The sequence below is a fragment of the Oryzias latipes genome, chromosome 24, assembly GCF_002234675.1.
Source record: "Oryzias latipes chromosome 24, ASM223467v1".
Classification (NCBI taxonomy): domain Eukaryota; kingdom Metazoa; phylum Chordata; class Actinopteri; order Beloniformes; family Adrianichthyidae; genus Oryzias; species Oryzias latipes.
In genome coordinates this window covers 2,747,465-2,773,404 of record NC_019882.2, presented here as the reverse complement: position 1 = coordinate 2,773,404, position 25,940 = coordinate 2,747,465, and the positions used below count along the sequence as shown (strand labels likewise).

Genomic DNA, 25,940 nt, shown 5'->3' with positions numbered 1-25,940 from the left:
AGCCCATTTTCACCTATAAGGGTGAGTAAGGTATTAGCATCACCTTGGATGGAAAAAACACTGAAGATTATTTTTTTAATAAAATGTAAAATAAATTCAGGGATTAAAGGGTTATTAATGCACATCATATTACATTTGGTGAATTTGGAAAGTAAGTTTTGAGGTTTTTAATTAGCTAATCATTCTTAAAAAGATCAAATAAAACTTTATCAACAAATAAGATGAGAACCAAAATACATGTAGTCTGCTACAGACTCAAAGATGCAGCAAAAGCCAGGAAAATGGGCAGAAAGCTGATTTTAGGTCTGATACTGGATGATCAAACAGAAAACTGCAGGAGACGTACACCAGGAAGAGACTGCCACTTCCTAAAGCAGTTTAGCTTCATTTAGATTGGATACTTGCTCAAAGAACAAATTTGAGGAGAGGATTTGCTCCTGAAACCTTCATCACACAACAAAACGTGTTTTGCTACAGGTGGAGGAAATGCTTTTCTGTATGTGAAGGTATATATGCCTAATGCTTGCAGCGTTTGGCATTGTTATCGGCTCAGGAGTCTGTGTGTACCCAGACATTCTGATCCAATCATTTCTCTACCCCGAGGCGATTGATGCTGAGGGTGTGCTGGCTCCACTGGACCTGGATGCTCCTTCCTTTCTTTCTTTATTCACTCACTCCATCTTTGACTCCTCCTGCAATTGTCCGAGTTCCAAAAATAGTCTGTTTGGGCACCAAAGGCTCAGTGGCAGCTTGCAAAAAAGCTGGGGAAAAAATAAGGTTCCGATTATTTATGACACTATCCCTGCTGGTCTAATAATCTGGGTAGAGATGGATGGAGAGGACAGACATGAAGGGAGGTAAAAACCAAAGAAGGGAGGATCAGAAAGCTGTAGATGTCAGCTCAGTTCATAATCTCATGTCAGTGAGGTAATGCCACCAACACTGCATTTCATTTCCTCTGTGTTGTAGCTCTTCTCCACGAAGGATAACAATCAGAACAGATGCATCAATAAATAAACCAATTTAGCCCCCAGAACTCACCGGGGAGTTTACCGAACACATCAGCTGTAGCGATACAATGACCGCCTCTATAGAAAGTTTAAAATTAGAAGTTCATGTTTCAAACCGTTTTTAGCTTTAACATTTTGGGGTTTAATACCAACATGACAAAATTTATGACACTTCTTGAAATAAAATCCTTGGAACATTAAGAGAATCCTCGCCTGTTTTTTTTTAATTTTTTTCATTTTTTACATTGTTCTGACTTTGTCTTTGCTTTGTTTGTGGATTTTATACATTTTTATTCGGTCTCTGCACATTTGGTCTTCAAAACATAAAAACTAGTTTATCTTAATTTTTGGGATTTTTTCTGAGGAAAAACATAAGAAATTTTACCCCTCAGAGTTGAGACTGTACAATTTAAGTTCATTATTGTGTAAAATAGATAGATGGATAGAGTCTTTACTAAAATTCAGTTCAGTGTAATCAAAAATGTAAACCAAAAAAGGTCTGTCCAAACGTTTGGTCTGTACTGTACTTAGAAAACAAAAGAAGGCATGCATTGCCGCAAAAAAAAGTTTTAGAGATAAATTAATAAACGAGTAGAAAGGTATAAAAAAAATCCCTGGACTACTAAAGGTTAAACCATATTGTACATATATACCCACGCTGTTTTCTAGCCTTGCACTTTTACGTAAAGAGCCACTCTGATCATCTTTAGCCAAAATCCAAAAACCTGTATCGTTTTATAGGAGATAGTTTCTGCAGAGCAGCAGGTGTTCATTAGAAATTCATCTCTGAGTTGTGGGCAGTTGCCACACAGTAACCCTGCCCCTACTTCCCGTCATCCACCTGTTTACACTCTCTCTGGCTAGATAACAGCCCCTCGAAACTGGCGAGCAATATTGGACAAATCAAATTACATCTTTTGGTCTGCTCCTAACTCACAACATTATGAACAAAAAAATACTCAGAAATGCATTCTTAAGGCTAATTTTCTTTATAAATGCTACAAAAACAACAAAAAAATGTGATTTTTTTGTCTTTAAAAACTGTGTGACAAGAAATTCTTGATTAAAAAAAAGACCAATTCGATTTGTTGAAATAACTGTCTTCCTCTCAGCTGTATTTCATCCTTCTGCCCTCTAATACAACTTCAAAGATGAACGTTTCCAACAAAGAAACTTTATTTTCTGAAGTCACACCAGTCAAGTTTGTGTTGAGCGAAAGCGTGGTCTAATTCTGGAGCAGTTCGCAGAGGACTCTGCGGTAACACACAGTTCGCAAAAGTGTGGAGAGGAGCTGGCCCGGTCGCGAACTGCAATCACAGTTTGAAACAGCAAGAACACAAATCAATATGCATATGCTGGAGTTTGAGTGTCATGTGCGCCGGTGTTCCGGGTTGGTGACATCTCACTCTGCTCCCGTTTTTTGGTGCGTGTTTGCTGCTGTTTCAGGGAGGAAGCAAGACATTGTTCCGCCATTTCAACAGCCAAAAAAAAAGGTTCTTTGATCAGATTGTTAAATGAATTAATGCAAAATATGCAAACTATAATTACGCAGCCCAAGAAAAAGGAAGCAGCTGGGGCAGAAGTCCTTTTCTTTTTTCCCGTTTTGTGACGATATTTGCCACTACAGAGTAGCAGCTGTCTCTGATGAGGACTGGTTGAACCAGAGTTTCCGCTGGAGCGAGCTTGGCGCCAGCATTACCCTTAAATGAGACTCATTTGTGATAAGCAGGAGGCAGAGGCCAGCAGAGCAAAGGAAGGAAATGAACAGCTCTAGGGCAGAGCCAGTCTGGCTAACTTCATTACAGCGCATGTTTAAAAAGACAAAACAAAAAAAATAAAAACGTCAATCTTAGCTTAACTCTTTAACATTAGATCCTTTTGTGGGCGCTCGAAACAGAATTTACATTTGAACCGCACCATTTTTTTTTACAGTGCTTTCATAGCCCTTCTTTTGATCAGGAAGGAAAAGCAGAATCAAACGATAACAATTCCGTCTTTATTTTGTAACTTTGCTTGAAAACTTAAAGCATATTGTTGGAGGATCCAACCAAAAAAGACGTTTTACAATCTTCTCATTGTTTTACGCACATTCCGATTCGTGTTTTTGGCTTTTTTTTGTGTGCAATTCTTCTGTCTTACTGCGTGTTCAAGCAAAAACTTTGCCCCCGCCATGGTGAAAATGAATTTTGGGCATTGTCGACGACCCCCTCCTAAATCATTATGACATCACAGCGGGAGCGGGAGACACCATAAAATAGAATAGGGTGAAAATCTCTAACAGGGTTAAAAAAATATTTCAAAATTCCGGAACGAAACAAAAACACACACGCCGGGGACATCCAAAGAAAGTTTGGAAATTGTTATGGGATGGTCACAGGACCTACAGTTTGGCGGCCACTTTGTGGAAAGGCGTGAAATTAGGCGATTTGGTTTGGAAAAGAAAATTTAGCTCGACCGATCTTCACGAAATTTCACACACTAAAGTAAAGTGTTAACCTTTGACCTCAAGAAGGTGCCGCAATCTTGAATTCCCCAAAAAAACAAAACACCTTAAGTGGAAGCTACAAATTTAAACTCCGAAGGATTTTCATCCCTTTTCTCCAAACTCCTCCAGCATCTTCGGAAAGCTACTTGCGAAAACAAAAATTGAATTAAAAGTTGTAAATTTTGAAGAGTTACTATGGCGAACTTGCAAAAGTGGCGTTCCTTTATTGGTCGCACATTTTTATCAGAATATTATAGAAATGTATTACATGAATTGATGGCCAACAGAAAAAGCCGGTATTTTGAAAAAAAAAAACATACAACGCTACTTGCGGCCTTATTTTAAAAAATATATATATATATTTTTTTTCTCCGATGTCATTTCTTCAGCTGGTAAGTCCACCAGAACTCCCAAACTTGTGGAACCACACTGTGGTTTGTTTGTAAGAGCACTGAGACCCTCGTTTTCAGACGGATCAGGGTTCGCTTGCAAGGTTTTGGAAGAGTTTTCACCCCACATGCTCCCCTTCAACCTGAGGACACAAGGTCTGGTAAAGACTGCAAGACTCTGTCAGGTTTGGTTTGGGTCAAAACAGTATTACTTTAGTAAAAAGAAGAGGAGTCAGGAAAAGTTATTAAACTTCAGTTTTTTCTCCCCAGCTTCCTGACATCAAACCGACATTTTTTTAAAATAATTTTATGCATGATTAAGTCGGTTTATGCAAAGTTGATATTTATGGATGTATATTATGCGTGATTGCATTTGTAAGGCTGCGTGCTCTGGCGGTAAGGATGTATCTTATGTAGGGCAAGGCAGTCAAGATGTCTCATTAGCATTGTGTAGCTGGCCGGATCCGTCTGTACTGAAGCAGGAATGCTGCGCGCACAAACACAACGCATGTTAAACTTTGCCAGGCTCTGACCCCGTCGCTGGAAATGTCAAGAGTAATTAAATACCTGATGGGTCACCGTCTCTGTGCTGCTTGGTGGGGGGCTCATCTGTATCCCATGGTGTGAGCTGGTTGATGGGCGTCTGACCCCACCTCACCCCCGGGGCCAGCAGCAGTCCTGGTGCCTGGCCGTCTCCGGGCGACAGTCCTGAGACCTGCAGCAGAGACAACAAAAGAAGAATTTAAAAATGTGAGCATCAAAAGGATTTTTCATTAAAACACACTATATTTGGATGAAAAACAAATCTATCAGAAAGGTTTTCAGATGATGGAGTGTGGAGTATAATTAGCAGTGAGTGAGTGAAGATCACACCTTATGTGTAATGAGGGAAATAGTCCTGCTCACCACCTCTGCAGACGGTGCAATATTTCACTTTTATATGTTAATAACGATTAACTTTCTAGTGTGGGCTGCATTCGAGTTGTGATTCCTCCCCGGAGAGTTTGCAGATCTTTTGAGACCAATCTGAGCCTAAAGAAAGTAAATAAGGAGACAATCTTGTGCAGGCTGTGAAAAAAATGCAATTTCTGTAATAGAAAGGGTTTCCAAGGTGCACGGTGTGCACGAAGTAGACTAAACTAAGTTTGCTAAGCCTTTCTTGGCATCCACTCCTGTAATATTTTCACTCAAGTAAGGCGGTGAGGAATGTTATCAGGCAGGCGCAGGCTGATGAAAACACAGGGTCAATCACTGCGGGACCCCTGAGCAATATTCTCCCTATCTGAAGTTTGGATGCTCGGCCCACAAACTGGGCAGGGAGAGGGCAGAGGCGAGCCTTTTTTGCCCCGCGTGACCCCAGCCGGCATCTCGAGTTAATAGAAAAGACCCAGGCGTTGGGCCTCTCCTGCGTGCCTCTGTCCTAAGGTCCATCCATCCCTCAGTTCTATTAACCCGCCCCGAAACAGTCATCTGCTTCATCAGGCAGGCCGCCGCACATCGCAGGCCAACAACTGTGTGGACAAAGTCTGTCGGACTCGCCGCCAAAAATCCATGTAAATGTATGCACGCCGGATCAATGCTCTTTCTGGAAAACATCCTTTCAAGCTTTAGACGTCCACTCAGATAAAAATGGTGATTTGAACATGTTCTTGTAGCATTTTTCTGATGATGGAGGACATCAATAAAGACATTTAAGCGCAAAATTGTATTCAGCAGTAGGCGAAATAAAACCTTTTTGTAAAAGAGCGTATTTGTGATGCAGAACATATGCCACAAGATCCTTGCTCCGCCCCTTTATGATGCATCCACTTGTAGCCAACTACACCCATGTACGTCTTGGATTTGCGATCTGGAATCTGGATCAGAACCATTGACTGTATGAGAAAAGAATTTCAAATGAAGTCAATTCAGTCGCCATTTTTTGTGCCGCCATGTTGGAGCCAGACGACTTCAGTAAGTAGTGATTCGTCTGAGTCGGCCCAAGTCAATGTTTCTATGGCAACCACTTTGGCCAATCAGGAGTGGGCTTGTTGGAATTCCCTCCCCTAACATTTGAAAGCAGGCTACACAAAGTCTGTGAGTCCAACGTTGGTCGTGAGACCACCTACTTTTATTGAGGCATCTGATTGATCAGAGTAAAATTTAAATAACTATAAATACAGAAAAAAATATCATGAAAAGAAAAGAGGATTAGCAAGAACAAGTTTAAAAAAAGAGCAAAAATGGTTCTTCTGACCAATAGATTGACTGAGTAACAGCTGTTTATTTCTCTAAAGACATATTTTTGGACTTTGGCTTTTTGGGACCATTTCCTGTTTAGAGTCACTCAGTCCAGTTCCCATTTCTCGTCAATATTGCTCGCCATTCTTGTTCGCTTTGGTGTGGTGAGGGACCGTAAGATAGTGGGAGAACTTGTTCGCAGATGGGCGACGAGAAAGTTAAGGGAACATTTTTAATAAACTACTGCCACTCTGTAGAAACTATGTCCTAGAAAACAACAGAGGTTTGTTGATTTTGCCTAAAACTGTACAATTATGATTATTATGGATCTGGAGTATTATGGGTTTTTATGGAGGGGGTGGGGGGGTCTGCACCTGCAGATATTGATAAAAAGCAACATCTGCCGTCTAATCAGCAATCTCCAAAAAGCATTCAAATCCAACACTTTGTTGATGTTTCTATACTTAAAGTCATCTGACAGTTTGTAAGTGCTGGGGGCTAAAAGAGGGGAGGGGGGAGCAGCTAAAGGAAACATGTCAAGGCAAAGTAGAAAACAGAGTGATGGAGTGAGAGCATGACGTCGGGCTGAGGTGGAGACAGACTGTCAGGCCTTTTTGTTCAGCTCAACCTGTCAACTTCAGACGCCAGAAAACTGAAATGTTTTACTCAGAGAAAGCCCAAAGCGCCCAATTGCATTCAAGAGCCCTGAAGACTCGGAAGGAGAAAACTCAGGAGGTGACGAGGTGCTTTTTATAGCCCGTTTATTTGTTTTGGTTAATGTTCTTTCACTTTATTGCTCGTGAAGTTTCCTTAAATTCTCCGCACAGGCGCTCTCTCATTAACTTGCCTTCCTATTTTTGCCCTGAAAACAGCCAGAAAAATAGATCTCATCCTAAAAGGCGGTCCATCTGTCACTGATCTATGCATCGGGTAAAAAGAGAGACGGTAAAAAAATAAATAAAAAAAGAATCTTTTTTGTCTACACCATCAAACTGACACCCTATCTGCCGGGCTCTGGAACAATCCTGACGTGGAAATGATCAAGGTTAGATAAGAAAGGCACATACACACGGGAAACACAGACGTGCATGAACACACATTCTATCCAAACGCATGCATGCGTGCGCACACCCGTAGACGGCAGAAAATATTACTGGGGTGTTTATTAAGACGGCAGGCTTGCAGCAGGCAGGCAGGCTGAAAGGTACGGTAGGTTCTGGGACAGCGGCTGCCATTTTCTCTCCATTTGATTTTCTCTCCCTGTTTCCAGTCGGCTCTTCCCTGGCCGCCCATTATCACCGGGCAGCAGATGGTTTCCTCTCACTTGACAAAAACCGTGCTGGAAACAAGGAGGGGAGCCAGAGAAATCTTTTCTGACTTGAGCCAAGCTGCTCGGTGTTGGTTGCTTAGCTGGATTTTTTCTCAGTTGCGACCACATTTGTCGCCTATATAACATGCATACCTAATATAAAATGGGATTTCCCTCCAAATCTTTCAAAAACAGTGTTGGGAAGCTGCATTGGCGCTTTTTTTTTTTATTTGGCTATGTTTTTGATCCAGTATTTAACAAAACACTTGCCGTTCAAACATTAATTTAAGAATTACTTAAATAACAGGAAACTGCTTTATTTTTTTTGTGCATTAACAACAAAATAGAACATTTCATGAGTAGCTGTTGCAGTTTCTACAATAAATGCGCTGATTTGTGCTTTTGTTGCGCTTCATTTGACGCAAACTTCTTGTGATGGGAAAATTTTAAGCTGCATAGCGATTGGCCAGACAGAGTTCCCATTGGATGTTGCATTTATTTGCATGCTGTGTCATCATTCAATGGAGTAATGCAAAACAAAATGTTTTAATATTTTATAAAAACTGAGAGGAATCTGCAAGTTTCCTGTTTTTTTATATAATTTAATCTTTTTAATCCAAAAGGCCAGTTTGTGTGACGTTATTAGTTTTATCCAAATACGAAATAAAAATGAAAAAGTCAATTAAGGAAAAGAAAAAAAACAGTATTTGTAATTCATAAAAATCCCCCTTTGTTTGTTACGGTGGCCTTGAAGTCCAAATCACATTCGCAAATCTCTCGATGAAGAAACATATCAAAGAACAACAATTGAAAAAGCAAAACAATAAAAAAAAAACTTTCAGAAAAAAAGTATTTTTACAGAAATCAAAAGGATATGTTAAAAAACTGAAACAAAAAAATAAACTGAAAGAGGCAGGCATTATGGGACATTACTGACTGGATGATGAGTTTTGAAGCAGATGATTATTTTGACTGAACTGTGGTACAGAGTTGATTGATCAATCACCAACGCTTGCGGTGGGCGTGGCCAGAAGATCAAAGAAATGTCCTCTGTCGGAAGAGAGTACCAAAAAACTTTCTGTAGACAAACAAACGTCATCATCCAATCATCAATTTCCCATAGTACCTACCTTTTCTGGTTTCTTATAGTTTCTTTTTTTTTTTTTTGCATTTTTATTTTGTTTCATTTTTATTCATATTTGTGTTTTCTATGTTTGGGAATGACATTTTAAAATAGTTCATTGTGACATTTTTGCCTTGAGTGATTTTTTAAATTTGATTTGCACTTCAGGGCCACCGTAGTTTAAAAATAGTCTCAGACGTGATCATCACTGTCCAATCAATCTTTTCTTTATCTACAATGTTGAGATGTCCGCCTCGTGAATTGAAGGTCGGGCGATGAAATGCAGACAGATCTTGAACTAAAATAAGCCGCTCCTCCTTTAGCACGGCCCGTGCGACAGTCTGAACCTGTCAGTTATTTCTGCAGACAAAAACAAAAAAGCTGACGTCGGCGTGTGTGCAGAAGCAGGCAGCGTGATCGCACACAGGGAGCTGTTTGCCACTTGCCACCATCCGTATATGGTGAGTCTGGGACTCAGGGCTGTGACTGCAGTCAGTTTCCCACATCCGGATAAACAGAAAGAACGTCGCTGGTCTTTTGTGCTAAATTCCCTGCAAACTATTACTTTTAAAACCTATGTTTTAGACATTCAAGATTTGACCAGATCTTCTCTTTGCTTTTCACTTTTCCAAGCTTTTTTATCAAAATCACAGAATTGTTTGTCTCATTCAGAGCCAGGATCTAGAAATAAGGAAATTGTGATTAAAATGGTTCAAACTTGACAATGGAAAAACTTGATTTAAGACAAAAATTGCACTCAAATCTTTGTATAAGGAAGTTATTTTAGAGTTAGATTGGCGTTCATTTTTTATTGTGGGAAAAAAATATATACATTTCTATTAAGTCCTTTAGATTTTATGAGGATGTATCAAGATGGACTAACTTGTACTAAGATTATGTTCTCATTTTGTTCTAAAATGAGTCATTTCCACTTTTTACACTAGTGTTTCGCCAATGTAATCAAAATAAACTGCAGTTAGGTTAACAAAAACTCAAAAACAAAGTATTTAATTAAAACTAGCAAAATATAGTTTTTATTTTAAATATAAGGATTCTAACAGTGACCTTTTCATATTATTTTTCCCTTTTTGAATGCTTTTGTGGAACTCCTTGTTTCTAGATTTGAAAACCGTATTTTAAGATTTCTTGTGAAGTAAAGATGGACAGATAATTTTACCCTTTTATTAAAATGAGTGTTCCTTTCTGACGTTAAGGGCACCTTTCTCTGCAGTGTACTTCCTGCAAAAACCAAAGGGCAATAACTGAAATAATTCAGTTCATGCGTTCCTACATTAATGGTTTGTTTTAAGTTGTTTTTTTTTTTATCTAGGGGGAGTAAAATTGGAGAGCAGAAACGAGTGAAAGGGATGAGTTTGTCTATAATACCCGTATCCCACTGGTGTAAACAACATTACGGCACCCACTGATGAAATCAACTAACTGTGTCGTGATTTAATAAGCGATCTGCACGTGGGCGGGGAAAAAACAGCAGTTTGGAGGGAGGGGGGAGAAAAACTAAAACAGGAGGGTCAGTAAGAAATGTGCTAAAATAATAAAATAACCTACAGAGACGGTCGAAAAGACAGAACAGCTGAACGTGTGCCAATTGCCACGGTGTTACACCGCCGGTTTGCAACCGTCTGAGATCCCGGTGGAACCGTTTCGCAACGCCACTCAGCTGCTATGTGGTAATCAGGCAAACCAGTTAATGAAAATTCTTCTTCCTGATAGCTTTTCATATTTTCTTCTTTTTTTTCCAGAGGGTTGAGCTGGGATGTTGTTGGACTGCTGGTGGTCCGGCATGAAGCGCTGGATGTAGCTTTATTGAAATGCTTTTGACAATATGCAGCCGCCGAACCGGCCAATCACAGTGCATGTGCACAAAATAAAACGTAAAGAAATTTTAGTTACAGTCATGCCTTGCCATATTGGCTGCTAACTAATGTCATTCTATAATTTCACACTGTAGTGAAAGAAAAACTAAAAAAAAAAAAAAAAAAGGCCTATTCTGACAAAAAGAAAATTGAATTTTACTTTAACAGAATGGCTTTTTCTTCCCTGTGGGCAGGCGTGGACTGATGCTGTAAATTTGGCTGAAGTGTGATAGAAATAATGGCTTTCTTTAGAAACGAAAGAAAGAACGGCAGCTGAGAAAGAAGTGTAAGATTGACAAGGCAGACTAAGACAAACCCATCCATCACATCGGCTTGTATCATTGCCAATGACAGATCATTTTTAGCTTTTTAAAGACAAAGTGCAGAAAGAAAGAAAAAAGGAAAATAAGAAAATGTCCTTTTTTCTCTCCAACACACCAAAACTCAGACGGAGCTGGCCTGGAAACTGACCACGAGTGTTGAGGAGAGCACAAAAGCGCGCAACCTATTTTCCATCGGACATTATTCACTTACTGTATAGAGGTATCTCCTCTCCATGACAGCTCGCTGACACCTAAATGTGGAGAGGATTCGTTCTGGACTTCCTCCATAATGCTGCCGAATGCTGGGGAGCTGTGTCCAATCTATTAGACTGGAGCATGGCAGAGCATCTCGCTGGTAAACAAAGAATCTGCTGCGCCATGTTTGGCAGCCATCTTAAAAATCCAACGGCGAGGCGCCACAGGCAGACGAAGGTGCGTATTCACAAAAATTATGCAAACCAAAGAGGCAGAAAGGAATAATACTTGGAAGCCGCCGCATCTGTTGGGCATGAAAGCACTTTTTGAAGACAGACTAGGATGAAAATGTTTTTTTCTTTGACATGTTCTTGTGGCATGTTTCTGATGGTGGAGGACATGGACAAAGAAAAGTCAACTTAAAATTGCATTTAAGAGTATTTCTTTATTGGGGGCCGATTAAAAGAAAAATGCAGTAGGATAAAGATTGTATTTGTGACATAGAAAATACACAGAGAGTACCAAAAGCTCCCTGCTCCACTCCATTTTGATGCATCCACCAATACACAACTAGTTCCAATGGCAGCATCCTCGGAAGTAGAAATTTACCCCTGTGAATTGCAGGGGGGACTGTTAGAACAGAGCAACCCCGCCCCATTTTCCTCTCCAGGATCGAATCGATTCATGTACGTATCGTGTCGGTCTTCCTCGTGCAAGCCTGAAATCTGGCTCAAACCTGTACGACTGGATACCTCCGATATTCCTCACCATGTAAGGCTGTAAGCTAGCGGGAAAATATGTAAACAGAGAGCTCTCAGCAACCTGGAGAGGAAAAGGGGGCAAGCTGCTTCGCTCCAACAGTCCCGCCTGCAATTCAGAGGTGAATTTTTCTACATCCGCCGCTCTGCAGAAACTATGTCCTTGAAAACGCCCCGACTTTTAATTTTGACTAGAAACTGCATAATCAATCATAAATAAAACACCAACGGGAAAACTTTGAAAATAGATCAAAAGATGATCAGAGTCGGTTTTTAAAGACTTGATAGCTAAAAATAATGTTCAGGACACAGAGACGCATCATGAAACCACATTAGAGAGAGACACGCCTTCTGGAAGTCACACTACCTAAAGAAAATATGGTGTTATTTTATTAGTATTAACATGGAGAAGATAAACTGAACCCTACACCAAATCCCAAAAACATTCCATGAGGAAGTGGTGTGTCTGCAGTGGTTTTCCGGAGTTTATCTTGATAATGCCAAAACCTATAAAGCCTGGCTCTTCATTGAAGAAAGAGAGCAGTTTACTGAAATGTCATATCCGCTGTCTCCATCTGGATTGAGGCGAGATCCCTTTATACAAAACAAATGTCAGCTGTTACTGGCAGTTGACTGTTCATAACTGCCAGTACACTAAATTTGAAAAAAATAAACAACAACAACAAAAAAAAGTCACTACTTCCAGGCACTGACATTTAACACTGACCCTCAAACACATTAAAAACACACAAGTGCCTGCTGGGTATATATGCTACTGATGTACCGCGGAAAGAGGTGTGGATACTGGCTGTATAATTTCATGCCGCGGGCCGGACAAGCGAGGGATGCTGGCCTTTACTCTCACTGAACTACCAGCTCTGACAGCTCCTGGCTCGGCGGACATGCTTCCAGAAGAGCACAGGCGCGATTGCACGAGGGGGAGGCCGATAAGCTTCAGTGGAGAAGCAGGACTGCCAGCTCGCCTAATATCCCACAAGTGCTACAGAGGTGCAACTTTAACCCTCTGAAGCCAGTGCTTCTGCTTTCTTCAATGGTCTTGCATTTAAAAACACACTCTGGTGTAAATCGTGCTTTTGTGGCATTTTTCTCAAGATGGCTGACATATACTAAGAAAATTCGGCATAAAAATGGAATATTTGAGCATTTCTTTCATTGTGAATCAGGAGCAGACAAAAAAAAACCTTGTTTGAAGAAGATTGAATTTGTGGATGTAAGTTAACAGAAAAGGAAATAAACGGAGAGCTCTCATTAATGGGGAGGGGACGGGCTTGTTCCATGACAACAACTCAGACAAGTATTTCTAATGAAGTCCTGCCACTCTGCAGAAACTATGTCGAAGAAAGCGACAGTTTTTTTTTTTTTTTTTGGCTAAAAACATCATACAAAATTTCCCCCACTATAGGGCACGCCAGGTTATAAGGCACACCGTCTATTTTCCAATGTGTGTCATATGTGAGGTGCACTAAAGTGCTACATACATACTGGGCAACACAGGTTCTTGATTGCAGGTTTTTTATTGTAGGTTCTTGAAGGCGCTTTCATCAAATGGTGTTTACACTGGACTCTCGCTACCCAATACTAGTGCATGTACCTACAGTTGGAAGAGGCTAGGCGCGAAACGTCGATGCGGTGCAAATCTAGCACCAGGCGTTTTCTTTCACAGCTCTATTCCGAGATACGACAGACTTGGTGTCACGTAAATCCGGTCAGGCACAAACCACAATTATTAATTTCTCCTCCATGATCAGTTGGATTTTATGTGAATTAAAAGGGACGCCATACTGTAGCTACCAAATCTGATTGGTCAAAGTATGACCTGGTTTAAATTTCAAAATGAGTTCAATGACTGTGTTTTTGTACGAAGAGAGGACTTCAAACTTGCTTAGCGTGCATATGTGTCTGTGTGTGTTCCCATAGGCTTTTCATTGGAGCTTGTGACAAGCTGCACATTAGCCCCGTTAACGTATTCCCAGCACCTGTAACTCCCAACCTTGTTTGCAACACCCAAACACAAAAAACTGACTGATAACACAAACACATTTTTTGTGTTACTCTCTGTAACTATGCTGACTCCAAACATTGTAGGCCTGACACAGCTACACGTTAGCCACGTTAGCCTATTTGCAATAACACCCAACCTTATTTGGAACTTAAATAAACAGACAAACATGTTGACAGAGCGCGTGTAAGTCTAACAAACACTTTGAAATCAGTAAACACAACCCGCATCAATCCATCTATACGCCGCACTGCTGTTTAAAAGAATAATACAGCTTTTAAATAGATGATGCGAGTGGGTCTTTAAAGACATTTAAAGCAGCACCATGAACATGTCCAGAGTGCAGTGAAGCTCTGGAAAGCTCTGGTGCTTGGACGCCTTTGCTGTGGTGGCTTGCTGATGCCGTGGCAACCTCTCCCAGAGGAAATGTGCAGGGGACACACATCCACCTCCCTTGGAATTTGGGGGGGGGCAGTTAGAGACACAGGTCTTCAGGCAGCCATGACCCCGCCTGATGTGTGGCGAGTGTTTAGGGAGCAACACACCCAGCGCCTGTCACAGCAGCAGCATCAGGGACCCACACACCAACTGCTCCAACTCCTGGCAACCCTCTGCATCCTTTTGTCAGTAATAAATGAGTTGACTGGACAAACAGCTATTTTGTACTAAATAATACAGTGGATTTTCAGTGATATTGCACTATATCTGCGTTTTCAATAGTGTTTGAGGAGTCATTGAATACATGTTACAATGGAGGCAATCTGGAAGCAAAATACAGGATATTTGGGTAGATACGGCACAAACGGGCAAATGGCAAAGCTGTCTGGAGAAAATTCTCTGCACATATTTCACTCTAGGGAACAAACTAGCCCATTGTCTGAGCTGAAGAACTGCATTACTTCCATGCATATATGGTCTATATTTTATAGCTCTGCAGCATAATTCTGTGCTTCGGTGTTGGCTTGGTTGGTATAACGCTCCATGACTGCCGCTTTCGTGACTTAAACAAATGAGGCAATATGTCAGGTTGAGCTACACATTGCAGAGTGGGTTTAGATAAGAAGAATTTTTCTATTAAGTAACAAACTCAGACTCCTTGTCATCAGTGATAAGTTATTTGCTGAATCGATAGAGCTAAAAAGCTACAGACGCGTTATCTCATCCGCTGCCCTGGATTCTGATGGCTTGGCCGTAACCTGGCATGCCCCAGCACTCACCTATTTCTTTATCACAGCCACTGACAAAAGATGGGAACGCAGAGCATGTTGCTCCTGAGAGGCATTCACTACACAGCATGCAGAGATTTAATTGTACCAGAACCGACTTCCGTCACCCAGTGCTAACAGCAACTAAATGCTGTGCCGAGCGTCTTTATTGGAATTCCGTTGGTTTGCACTAAGAGGATTTTTTTTTAAAAAGAAAGAAAAAGAAAAGCAGTATTTAGGGTCAAGAGAAAACTTGATCCAGTTTGATGAGTTAAACTGAAAATTTGATATTCATTCTGCAATGCCGTGAATGCATGCAGCTTATAAAACAGGCAGAACTGTCAGGCAGGCAGATGGATCCCATGGAGCGTCCTATTGACTTTTGCTAGGAGCAGTTGAGAAAGAAATTGAGAAAGAAAAGGGAAAAAAAAATCTTCAGTGAGTAGATTCACTGAGTAGTAAAGAGCTCAGTCCATCACCCATTACAGTTTGTCAAACATAAACTCAGAAAACATTTCTGCATAGAAAGAGGAAAGTCTGTTTCACCTCATATATGGTGCAGTTTATATAAATGTAAATAACAATTTTACTGCAACACCCAGGGGTCCAACTCACAAATGTTATGCAAGTAATTAAGCACTGCCACTGCCAAAGGGAGGCATTTAAGTGTGCATAATTACTGCTGCGACTGTTTGCAATGACCAAAATCCCAAGCTAGAAAAACTAGCACTAGTACTTAGAAGTACCTATCATACTTTATTTACCTGTGCCTCCTCATCTTTAGGTAGTAAATGATATGATACTAAATAGTTGGGCTGTGTATCGGTAAGGGTCTGGATACATCCTAAGACTGTAACAGAGACAATAAATCGACAATAAAAAAAACTTAAGTAATACACCTCTCACATGAATAACATGGGGAACCTGCCTATTTCAGTTAAAGCAGGAATGGCTACATTTGAGCTTCGTTTCCACTGAGTGGTACAGTCTGGTCCGGTATTTTGAGTGCTTCCATTATAAAAAGCTGGACCAAACCATATAATTTTTGGGTCCCCGTTGGTTGGAGGTTCGTAGAAAAAGTCCCTTATTTCTGTATTTTATTTATTCCTGGTTTTTGCTCTTCCTCTGACTAGATCTGAGCTGAAGCTGTAACTGACATTTGATGATAAATATTTAAAAAAAAATCCAGAGGAACAATTTCTTAGCTGCTTTGAAATTTTCATTGATTTAGAATTTTTGTCTTCCAAAGTCACAGAACCTGAACCCAGAGCTACACTGGAACTTATTGATCAATGAGATGTAGAACTTTCCCACCTGATCCAGGTGATCAGCTGGGATTCAGACAGGAAGACAATAAAAAAAAGGTGGAAGAAAACCTCAAATATCTCTTCAATAAACTAGGATTGCTGTTTTTGTGCTCCAATGTTTGCAGTTAAAAAAAAAACAAGATGTCAAAGGAAAACTGTCAAACGTTCATAAAATTGAAACCTACGTATTTTCAAAACAATCATTAAAGGGGCTGGGGAGAAAAATCTAAAGACTGAGCTTGAAAAGAACATTACACATTCCTTTAAATCCTGCATTTTAGTCTGAATGAAAACTTGAGCAGAGCTGGAACATTTCTCCATTCAGCAAGTATGACTATAGAAGTCCAACCCGCTAGGCGAAGGTCATTCTAAACGACGCAACGTTCACCAGCAACAAACACGTGAGCTTTTTCGTTTAAAACAATTCTTCTCAATTAGGGAAAATAATACTTCCACACCTTAACCGTCACAAAAATCCCATTTTGTGTGAGCTGACATGACTGTGTCTTCACCATTAAACCACAGAAAGTGCAGCAGAAATGAAAGAACTTTCTAGAAGTAAAGCGTTAATTGAGATGCAGCAGAATCAGCATTAAAGCTGTCAAACACATGCCCCCCCCCCTTGACTACAATAAGGGTTGTTATGGCAGCGGCTAACAACTTCCAGTTTCTGCTGCCTCTTTGCACCCTGGAATGCATTTGCAACTCAACTCCAATGCACTTCATTTAGGATAATAATGTCGATTATCACACACATGTAAAGTGTTTTCTTTCTTCGGTGCTTTATGGGAGACGGCTTCAGCCTTAAAAAACACAGCGAGCGCCGTCGCCATGAGAGCTGTGGCTGTTTTCCAGCCTCAGAGACGTCATTCTCAGAACTCCAGCCAGCACTTTTAAGAGAACTGAAAGGGCCGGTTTTATCCCACAAGATGAAGTGGTCAGTGCAGCTTTGCACCCCTGCAAGCACTGGAGGGAGTTCCCACAGTGCACCGCTTGGGGTAAGACATACACTGGGGAGGCATGCTGTCACCATCAGAGACCCGATTCTCCTCAACAAACCAGGAAAATAGCCATGAACTGTGCTGCAGCAGGTGGATAAACACGGCTTTGTTTGAATCCGGAGGATTTCTCTCTTTACGCAGAAGACTCTTCTGTTTGGAGACACCTTTCAAGTGGCTGTGAATGAGCTTCTCTTGATTTGCCGTAATGTTGGGTTTTCTAATGCTAATGCTGTTCTATACAGATGGCAAAAGTAATTTCAAGGTCCATCTCCCATTTTTCCTGTGTCGAAAGTTACTATTGACAAAAAACATGAGGGTGTTTTTTTGTTTTTTTTTAGACTCGGTTGATGTCTCCATGCTTGAGTCGTTCCAGACCGAGCTTTTACACAACCTGTTAATGTGAAAAATACTGTCGCTACAAATAAAAGCTCTGTTGTTTATATGCTTGATTTGGGTTCCAGATCATCATATCAGTAATTGGTTCGTAAAAACTTTATTCTCCTCCAAACAAAGGACGAAAAAAGCCGAGTCTGCAAAGTGAAAGTCTCTGATTCTGATTTTGCTTTCGCTTGTTTTCTTGTGTTTAACTCTCTTCTGTACGGTGGCCTTGAAGTATAAATTCCATCAACAAATCACTCAAGGCAAAAACAAATTAAAATTCACAACGGTAATTCAAAAAAAAAGGAAAGCGAATAATTAATAACTTATTTAAAAAACAAAACAAAATGCCAGAAATCAAAATGAAAAACGTTGAAAGTTCCCACTCTGTTTTAGCCAAACGTGTCATTTTCAGGTCATAGTTTCTGGAGAGCGGCAATAGTTCATAAGAAATTCACTACTTAGGCCATTAGCCCAGAGAAACCCTACCCCCCCCCTTTCCCCTCCCTGTTGCTGAGAACTAGAAGCATGAAGATTGTGGCTCGCCTAGCAAAAACTGTATTTTTCTAACTGCTTTTTTGTCTGCTTTGATTGAACTGTAACTGAACAATAACTGAACTTTTTGCAGTGGGTGTGGCCAGAAGCTCAAAGGGCCTATATCATGCAAAATTAACTTTTTTGAGTTTTTCAGCGTATTATAATTTTTATTTGTCACAAAATCGACCCGAAATGTGTAAACATTCATGAACTACAGAGCATTTCTCTAAAACCTGCTCTCTTATCATCAGCCCTTCCCAATCCCCAAAAACGGTCGTCACATTGTGACATCACAAAGTGAGGAACAGCCCCTTCCAGGAAGAGTCTGAGCCGCCAGCACCGCCCCCAGGCTAACAGACACGCCCACTTTCTGCGTGGAGCTAGCAGCTAAACGCTTTCACTTTGTATCAATAATATGCATGTCCATCTTTGCAAAAGTTAGGATGTTGTTTGTTTTTGTGGGCAAAATGCAGACACGCTGCCGAGGCCGGCTCTAGACAGACATCATAAAATGGGCGGCACCTGCAAGGAGCGAAAGGTGGAGCCTCAGAGATCGAGTCATCTTACATCCGGGTAGGAAAACGTACTGTGAAAATAACTCACATATTTCACAAAAAAATGTTCTTTAGTGTGTCAAAGGTAACATATTTTCATATATATGGATATAGTTTACTCTATCATTGCCATGCCAAATAACTGTTTTTAGAATTACATTCTGGTTTCAGGAATTATGTTTTGATTTTTCTTTAATTTTTCCTTAACAACTTGTTTTTCTTTTTATATTGTTGTGATTTTTAATACATTTTTGCATTAGGAGTCATTTGCTCTTTAGGTTTATTTCTGGTCACTTCGGACTAAGTTATTTGTAGAAAAATGAAATTAAAAAAGTATCCAAAATAAATACTAGCCGTCATTTCCCTCCTAATATCTGGTGGTCTTCCAGTTTCATACCTCATTGAAGTGTCGTGTCGTCAGTAAAACAGGCGGCTGTACAAACATTTACTGTGCACACACAAGTCACGCGTGTGACAGCTTGTTCTGCTGAGAAAAAAATACCCTAACAGCTCCGTTTAATCTCTCCAGATTTCCCTCAAAATGATTTCATTTTGTCATCTAGTTGGCTAATTCGGTGTGTGATAATAAGTACGATGAGAAAGTATCTTGCTGGACACAGAGAGACAACATTAATATGTATGAGTGCCATGATTAATCACTAACATAGACGAGGCACGCTATTTAAAACTCCTCTTGCTGCCAAAAATAAAATTGGAAGAGTGTGTGGAGGAGGAGCTTCAAACCTGAAGAGGCTCCCTGTCAGATGTACCCATCAATAACGTTCACCCACCGAGAGCGCCGGCAGCTTCGGCTCTGGGCTGTGCTTAAAACTGACGTGAAATAAAGACTTTTACATCTGAACCCCCCCCTGATGCTGCTGATTCAGCTGGTTTTTCATCCAAAGGTTGGTCCTCTTGACCTGGATGGGACACGCTCTGCTCTTTACTGTAACTGAACGAGCTAATGACACCCCTCGAGGAAGACATTAAAGCCCTGTTCCTGCTGCAGCACCTGTCCCCAAACTGCACACTTGTGGACAAGAGCTTGGAATCTGAAATAGCCTGCCGGGTCGAGCTCCTTTGATGCAACAGGACGACCGGGAGAGAATCAGCTCCTGGAAGCTTATGGAGCCGTCGGCTCTCCTGTTGCAGGTGTGTGCGCGCTTTAACGCTCGTTCTAACAGCCGCCGTGAAGCTTTGGCGCTTTGGACCGCATCAGGAAGTCCATCAATACATGTGTGTTGACGCCACGCAAAGCCCTTTCTTTTCATCGATCCACAACAGAGCAGCCGCACATCACTTTGGTTTCAGACTGATCCTAAAAAAACAGGACGCTTCTGCAAACTTTAGCATCACAAACGACACACAAAGATAGGTACTTTAGATTTAGGGAGAATTAATGATTCCCAGTGGTAATATATGCATTTTTGCATCAGCGAGCTCTACAGAACAACGTTCATCTGTCAAAAGCTGAAAGAAAAACTGCTAGAAATGGATGTTTGCGAGCGTTTATTAGGCTTCACATGGCGACCGGTTATCTGAGATGATTTCATCGCACTGAATAATAGTTTGAATGCTACTTTATGCTTTTAACCTAATTTTAAAGATCAAAAACTATGATTTAACAGTTTAACAAGAAATGTTTTTAAAGTTTTTATTTAACTTTTGCACAAAAAAATTAATACATTTTTGTTTTTATAGTGAATAAAAGCAAAAACAAGCTGGCGACAATTTAAAACCTTGTTTTTAGACAATGCAAATATTTTGTTTGAACCTGTCTTCGCTTTACATCTTTTAATAGTTTTCCGAAAGTCAGAAGAGTCCAGAATTTTTCTGTCTCATTAAGAGCTAAGATCTTGTTCAAATGAGTCCAAATGTTTTTGCTCCCAAGTCTTGACAATAGAAAAAAACCTCAAATTTCACTGTACTTTTTGACACAGGATCATTTCAAAGTTCAATTACATTGCTGTTCTAAGAACAAGCTGTAGTTTTACATTTCATTGGGATTTATTAACATGGACCAACTTGTGCTTGTGTTTTATTCAAATTTTGTTCTAAAATGAGTCATTTCCGCTTATTATACTAGTTTTTTGTCACTGTAACCAAAATAAACTACAACTAGGTTTATAAAAATAAAACAATTAAACAAACTACTCCCTTAGAACCAGCAAAAAATATTTTTAATATTGTCTGTAGAACATTTAATATAAAGTCATTCTATCACACAGATAGCTTTTAAGGTAATATTTCCATTTTTAATGCGTTTGTGGAACTCTGCATTTCCATATTTATCATAATATTTCTTGTCGAGTAAAAATTGAGACATATTTTTACTACTTTCTAGTGATTTTTTAATTTAAATGTGTTTTTTCCTATTTTTATGCAACCTCTTTTTACTGTGTCAGTTTTTAATATGATTCAAATTCTCCATGAATAATATCAGACCTTAAATCTCAGCTAACAAAGAACAAATGAGCGATTCTTCATCAAATACCACCTTAATTAAATAATTTTTACCATCACAAAACTTAGTTTGAACCCTTTTGGTGGAACTTTGACCTTCTTCTAGATCCACATTTATGTGCTTTTTTTCTTTTTTTGTTTTGTCTTCAGATTTTCTACCAGGATGATGGGAGGAAACTACCGTCTTTAGCCACAATCAGTGTTGGATAACCATCTTGAAAGAGTCGTATAACTATTTTCTTGATCTCCACTGACAGCTCTATTGTCGAGGCCATGTTATCTGTCATTCATGAAGGTGCAATAGCTTGTAAAAGGTCTGCAGGCTCTACCTTTTAACTGCAGACTCATTTGCATATTTTCCTTCTGCATCTGTTTTGCTTTTAGAAGTGGGAATCACAAGGTGGTTTCAACTTTTTCCCTCTTTAGCTTTAAAAAAAAAGAAGAAAAAAATAAGATACAGTTTTAAAAATAAAATACGTAGGCTGGGAAATGAACATATTATAAGTGTGGGTTTTTAATACCAAAATAATTACCAAGCAACGAACAAATGTGTTTTCCGCTGAGACCGGGCCTCATAACAGAAATCTACAGCGTTCGCTGCGTGCAACAGCAGACGCAATCTCTCGACTGTGCCCGGACATTAGCGAGAGTCATTAAGTTCATTTAAATGAGGATGTTAAGCCGATGAAATGAGGCCTCATATCTGAGTGCAGAAACAAAGAAAGAGGCTCTCCTTCTTTGCATTGTTACAGCTTCTCAAAGTCAAGCAATAACTTTTGCTTTTGGGGGCAGTTTATGAGGCCAAATGCTCCCAACGTCAGACAGTCTAAAATATCCACAGAGCTGGGAGGTTTACACGAATCAGTACCTAAACCTTTGTCTCAACTGCCCTTACGGGTGGATCCGGGTGAAAAATGGGCAAACCTTGACCTTGACCAGCACAGAAGATGCTGGTCAAGGTCGTAGGCCGCCCGGAGAACTTGAAGATCAAAAATGGTCATCCACATGTTTTCTACAGGCACGCAGCAAGCGACAGGTCGTAGTCAACACAATCCAACATGCAAGGTGTGTCGCACTGATTTTCCTTTTTTTAAACCCCTCAAATCTACTGGACTGTGCAAGGAGCCCAGGTTTCATTTTGTGTTTTTACTGAATACTCTAACCAGGATCTGTTTTGGTACCATGAACTAGAGCAACGGCATCTCTTTCTACAGAAGTACTGCACCATTTTCGAGGCACACTTGTTTGGCTTGAATTGGAGTGCGGCTGTAGAGGGGGACACTCCGAAACGGCGAAGGGAAGAGGCGGAGCCGATGTGCAGTGCTTGGCTACACTTGCCTCGCTGATGCTGACGTAGTTTCAATGGTTTCATTAATGCTTTTGGGCAAGTTCTAATGTCCATTTTTTGGCAATTCTGGCGTACAACAAAATGAACTGAAACAATACAGGTGCAAGCTGTTCTAGGGGTACTTGATTTGTGGAACCTGTACAACAGCATCACCGTCAAAGGTGTGTAGAGCTTCCATGAGCCCTATGAATACTTTGTGATACACTTACCACAAGCAGGACAATGGTACGTTCCATTTTCATGACATCCCTTAAGGTGGCTGCAAGACTGTGCTCCCCTACGACCCTCTACAGAGCCGTACAACCCAAAATCCAGCTACACCCGCATTAGTGCATGTAACTAAGACTTTTTGCATGTTCATCAAGTGTTTGTCACATCTAGGATACATTCAAATGAAGTCTGTCAACATATTGGGCTGCAGAATGTGATGTTTACATGATGACTCTTTAAAGAAAAGTCGACAACACATTCAGCAAAACAGGAAGCAGCACTTGGTTTGCTGTCAAAGAAACTAAATAAAGTGAAGTTTGGAACACATATTTATTTCAAGTTACATTTTTTCCCTCCAAAAATGAAAAAAAAAATTTAAATTGAGAAATTTCACCGAAAAATAATAATGTAAAATCTGAAACTCAGTGTAAATAGAGACAAACGGCGACTTTAGTTGCTTACGTCTGATATATGATTTCAGGGTAAAAAGAACCAAAATTCTGACTTGGTAATTGACTAAATATATAAAAAAAAATGTTTTTAAATCTTGGTTTCCACCAACAGACTGACTGTTAGCTCAAACATCGCGACATCTTTTTTGCTTTCTCTTCCTCTCACAGGTTTACCATTTATTTATTTATTTTCCCCCTAGATTTCTGCAGCTGGGTGAAGCTCCACTGAAAACCTGGCATATGGTAAATAGCCCTTAAATTAAGTCCCTGGCCTTCCAGCTTGGATATCTGCGATGATCGGAACAGTGTGTCGCTTGAAAAGACCCATTTTCCCTCTGGCACACCATTTAACATGTCTCATTTACCGAGGAAATATGCAGGTCATACTCCAGGAGATTTCCGGGCACATCCTTACCATGCTTGTTGCAAATTTATAAGATTTGAATTAGGGCAGATATTAAAGGTCGGCTCTTTCCTGTGCTTTCACTTCATGTTGTTTTATTTTTCTTTTGGTATTTTATCACTTATAAAAGTGCTTTTAGCAGAATGAGAAACAAAAAAAAACTGCGATGGAAAAAGAGATCCCATTTCATGCTTTAAAACTCAACATTATAAAATAAGAGAAACAAATAAAAAAGGTGGGTTACTTCTGTGTCACAGATGACTAATGCTAACTGGATAACAAGCATTATTTTAGGACGCACCTTTCCAAAACGGAATACTTTTACTGTCAAATGTCACCTTGCATTGCATCATTGTTTTCAAATTTTCAGTATTTAAACATTTGTATTCAAATATGACTTTTTATTCTAAATAAATGACCGACTCCGATGGAAAATGTGTTTTGACGTGTTCCCGTAGCATTTTTCTGATCCCATATATTTAAAAATGTTGCTCAAAATGGCATTTTTGAGGATTTCCAAACCATTGTGAATCAGAAGCAGATGAAAAAATGTCGTTGGAAAATGATCGTATTTGTGACATAGAAAATAAGCTTCCTGGTCTGATGCCTCAGTCACAAAGAGAGGAAGGGGGGCGGGGTTGCTCTGGTAGAAACTATGTCCTAGAAAACAACACAGTATTTTTTACTTTTAATTTGGGGCTAAAAACATCACAATCATAATTAAAACACCACTGGGAACACTTTGACAGTAGATCAAAATATGATAGGAGTGGGTATTTAAGCCTTTAAACCAGCTAAAAGAAAAGTTTAACAGAACAAACAAACCTTGAAATCTTAAGTTAAGACAGAAAAGAAACTAAAACTAAGCTAATAGTATTACTTTCTGAGTGATGTTAGTATTTAATTTGCTTTGATGGACTTTTGAATCGCTGCCTGAGATCGTCAAAGCTTAGAAAAAATGCAAATTGACAGATTAAGGTGTGGATTTTTACTTTTTCTAACTAATGTGTGTTTTTTTGCGATGGTCGAAGATTTGACCCTATAATAGTTCACAGAAAAATGCACATCCCACTCATACATTAAACCAGCCAATCCCAAAGTGTGTTTTTCTGAATCTACTTACCTATTAATCTTGCAAATGGAGGATTTATCATCAGCACAAGTTCAAGTTCAACCAGATGCGTTTCAGAAGCAAAGCCGGTCTGAGCAATCTCCATTCAGGGGGACTCTTGACATTCTACCCACAGAAAGCATGCTGAGTCACTACACCTTTAGTATTTTCAAAATCAAGCAAATTATTAAGCATTTTCCTTGAAAAACCTACTGCTTCCTCATAATTACGGTAATTGATGTGTGCAGTCATACATGAGGCTGTGTTACTTTTCACATTTCTGTTCAGTGTCATCATTCTCATTCAGCTTTTAGTGTTTGTATGATGCACAGAAGCTGCATGGGTGCACATGTCTTGGAAGAGGCTTAGAATATTCTAAATCTTTCTCCAATTGTCAAAAACTAAATAAAAGGACTTCAAATCTTTTAATAATGTCAAACTGAGCGCTTTTTTGTTTTACTTTTTTGCTTTACTTTTTGTTTTTTTCTCAACCTGATGTTTACAGAAGGGATAATGCCTGAGGAGGTGTCCATTATCAGTAATTAGTGGATGACACAATTATTATTAATATTGTTTTTGTGTGTTCTATAACTACCGTAATTCCCGGACTATAAGCCGCTACTTTTTTCCTGCGCTTACAGCCCTGCGGCTTATTCAGTGACGCGGCTAATTTATGGATTTAATTGGCGGCCGCCATGTACGTACTTTCGGACTCAGTGAATGGATTGAATTCTCTATCTGACACCAAGCACAAGTCATTTGTTTTTTAACACATTAAGCAGCCAAACAGCATGGACCTCACTTCAAGTCTTAGACACTTCAGTCATGGTTCAACGAAACGAAACACGCATGCCCGGCCGCATCCCAGAATCCTTTGGTGCCATTAGACCCAACGTGCATGTGATCGCCGCCACGATATGATGAAGCTTTCAAGTTAAAAGCAACAGTTAAAAGCAGCGTGTAAAAATCCACCATCACCAACGGGTTTGGAAAAGCTGGTCTGCTGCGTGACGGAGAGAACAGCGCATGGAGTGAATTTACCTCAGAGTCATAGTGACTCGGCTGGCTGAACGTAAATATGTGGGAATAACATCAGCCTTTATTTTGTCGGGACACGACTGGAAACACAAATCCACGTGATCGTTTTTACGGTTTCTAAGGACTGAGCGGGATTTTGCATTGAAAAGCTGACAGCCTCCGTGTGAGCTGGAGACATGTTCTCCTGGCTGCTGCTCATCACATAGAGCTGCGGGGTCGATGGCAGT

At 40.0% G+C, this 25,940-nt stretch overlaps 1 protein-coding gene across 5 annotated transcripts in view; it reads right to left on the bottom strand.

The window, feature by feature from the left end:
• klhl29 (kelch like family member 29) overlaps positions 1 to 25,940 on the bottom strand; it is a 281,080-nt gene that overhangs the window by 129,385 nt on the left and 125,755 nt on the right. For 4 of the 5 annotated variants that reach the window (XM_023953095.1, XM_011491437.3, XM_004083387.4 and 1 more), the window contains one exon: positions 4,452 to 4,599. In XM_023953095.1, coding sequence (XP_023808863.1) covers positions 4,452 to 4,599 — 148 coding nt within the window. Of the gene's footprint in view, positions 1 to 4,451; positions 4,600 to 10,944; positions 11,122 to 25,940 lie in introns of those variants that run through there. The other variant, XM_020714693.2, reaches the window with a different exon arrangement.